Source organism: Geospiza fortis, unplaced genomic scaffold (assembly GCF_000277835.1).
Source record: "Geospiza fortis unplaced genomic scaffold, GeoFor_1.0 scaffold391, whole genome shotgun sequence".
In the NCBI taxonomy this organism is placed as follows: Eukaryota; Metazoa; Chordata; class Aves; order Passeriformes; family Thraupidae; genus Geospiza; species Geospiza fortis.
The window spans coordinates 570,250-570,710 of record NW_005054472.1 but is presented as its reverse complement, the minus strand read 5'-3'; the positions used below and the strand labels follow the sequence as shown (position 1 = coordinate 570,710).

General features: G+C 40.6%; 1 protein-coding gene across 1 annotated transcript in view; it reads right to left on the bottom strand.

Annotated features, from left to right (window-relative positions):
- Positions 1 to 239, bottom strand: part of MAPKAPK2 (MAPK activated protein kinase 2) — a 46,393-nt gene extending 46,154 nt beyond the window's left edge. Inside the window, exon 1 of the mRNA XM_005428129.2 lies at positions 150 to 239. Coding sequence (XP_005428186.1) covers positions 150 to 239 — 90 coding nt within the window. The remainder of the gene's footprint in view (positions 1 to 149) is intronic.
- Positions 240 to 461: the final 222 nt, after the last annotated feature.

The window sequence follows — 461 nt, the reverse complement described above, 5'->3', positions numbered from 1 at the left end:
CAGACCCGGCACAGGATTAAATTAAATCCTTTTTTTGTCTTCTCCTCATTTTCCATCCACTTTAAATGATCTCTGAGGCTCTTGCTGAGTGTGGCAGGCTGGAAATGATTTTCCCAACTCTTTTCCCTGCTTTACAAGTTCATCCTCACGTGGGTGCCCACCACAAAGCCCTTGAAGGCCACGGCAGCTGAACTCCACTCTGCCAGCAGCTTCTTGGTGAGGAGTTCTTGCATTTCCATGTCCTCAGCAGCTGTGGAAAAAAAAACCACCCAGGGCAAGACCTGGCTGTGTCATTTCTCATCTGGAGAGCCCCTCACTCACATCCCCCCTACTCAACATAGTGCAGGTGAGGTGTGGCCACAATTAAAATGGAATAAAATTTTACTTATTAATTAACATTTTAAAACTTTTTTTTAAAAAAATTGATTAAAAAATTTAAATTTAAAAATTAAAATTAATTA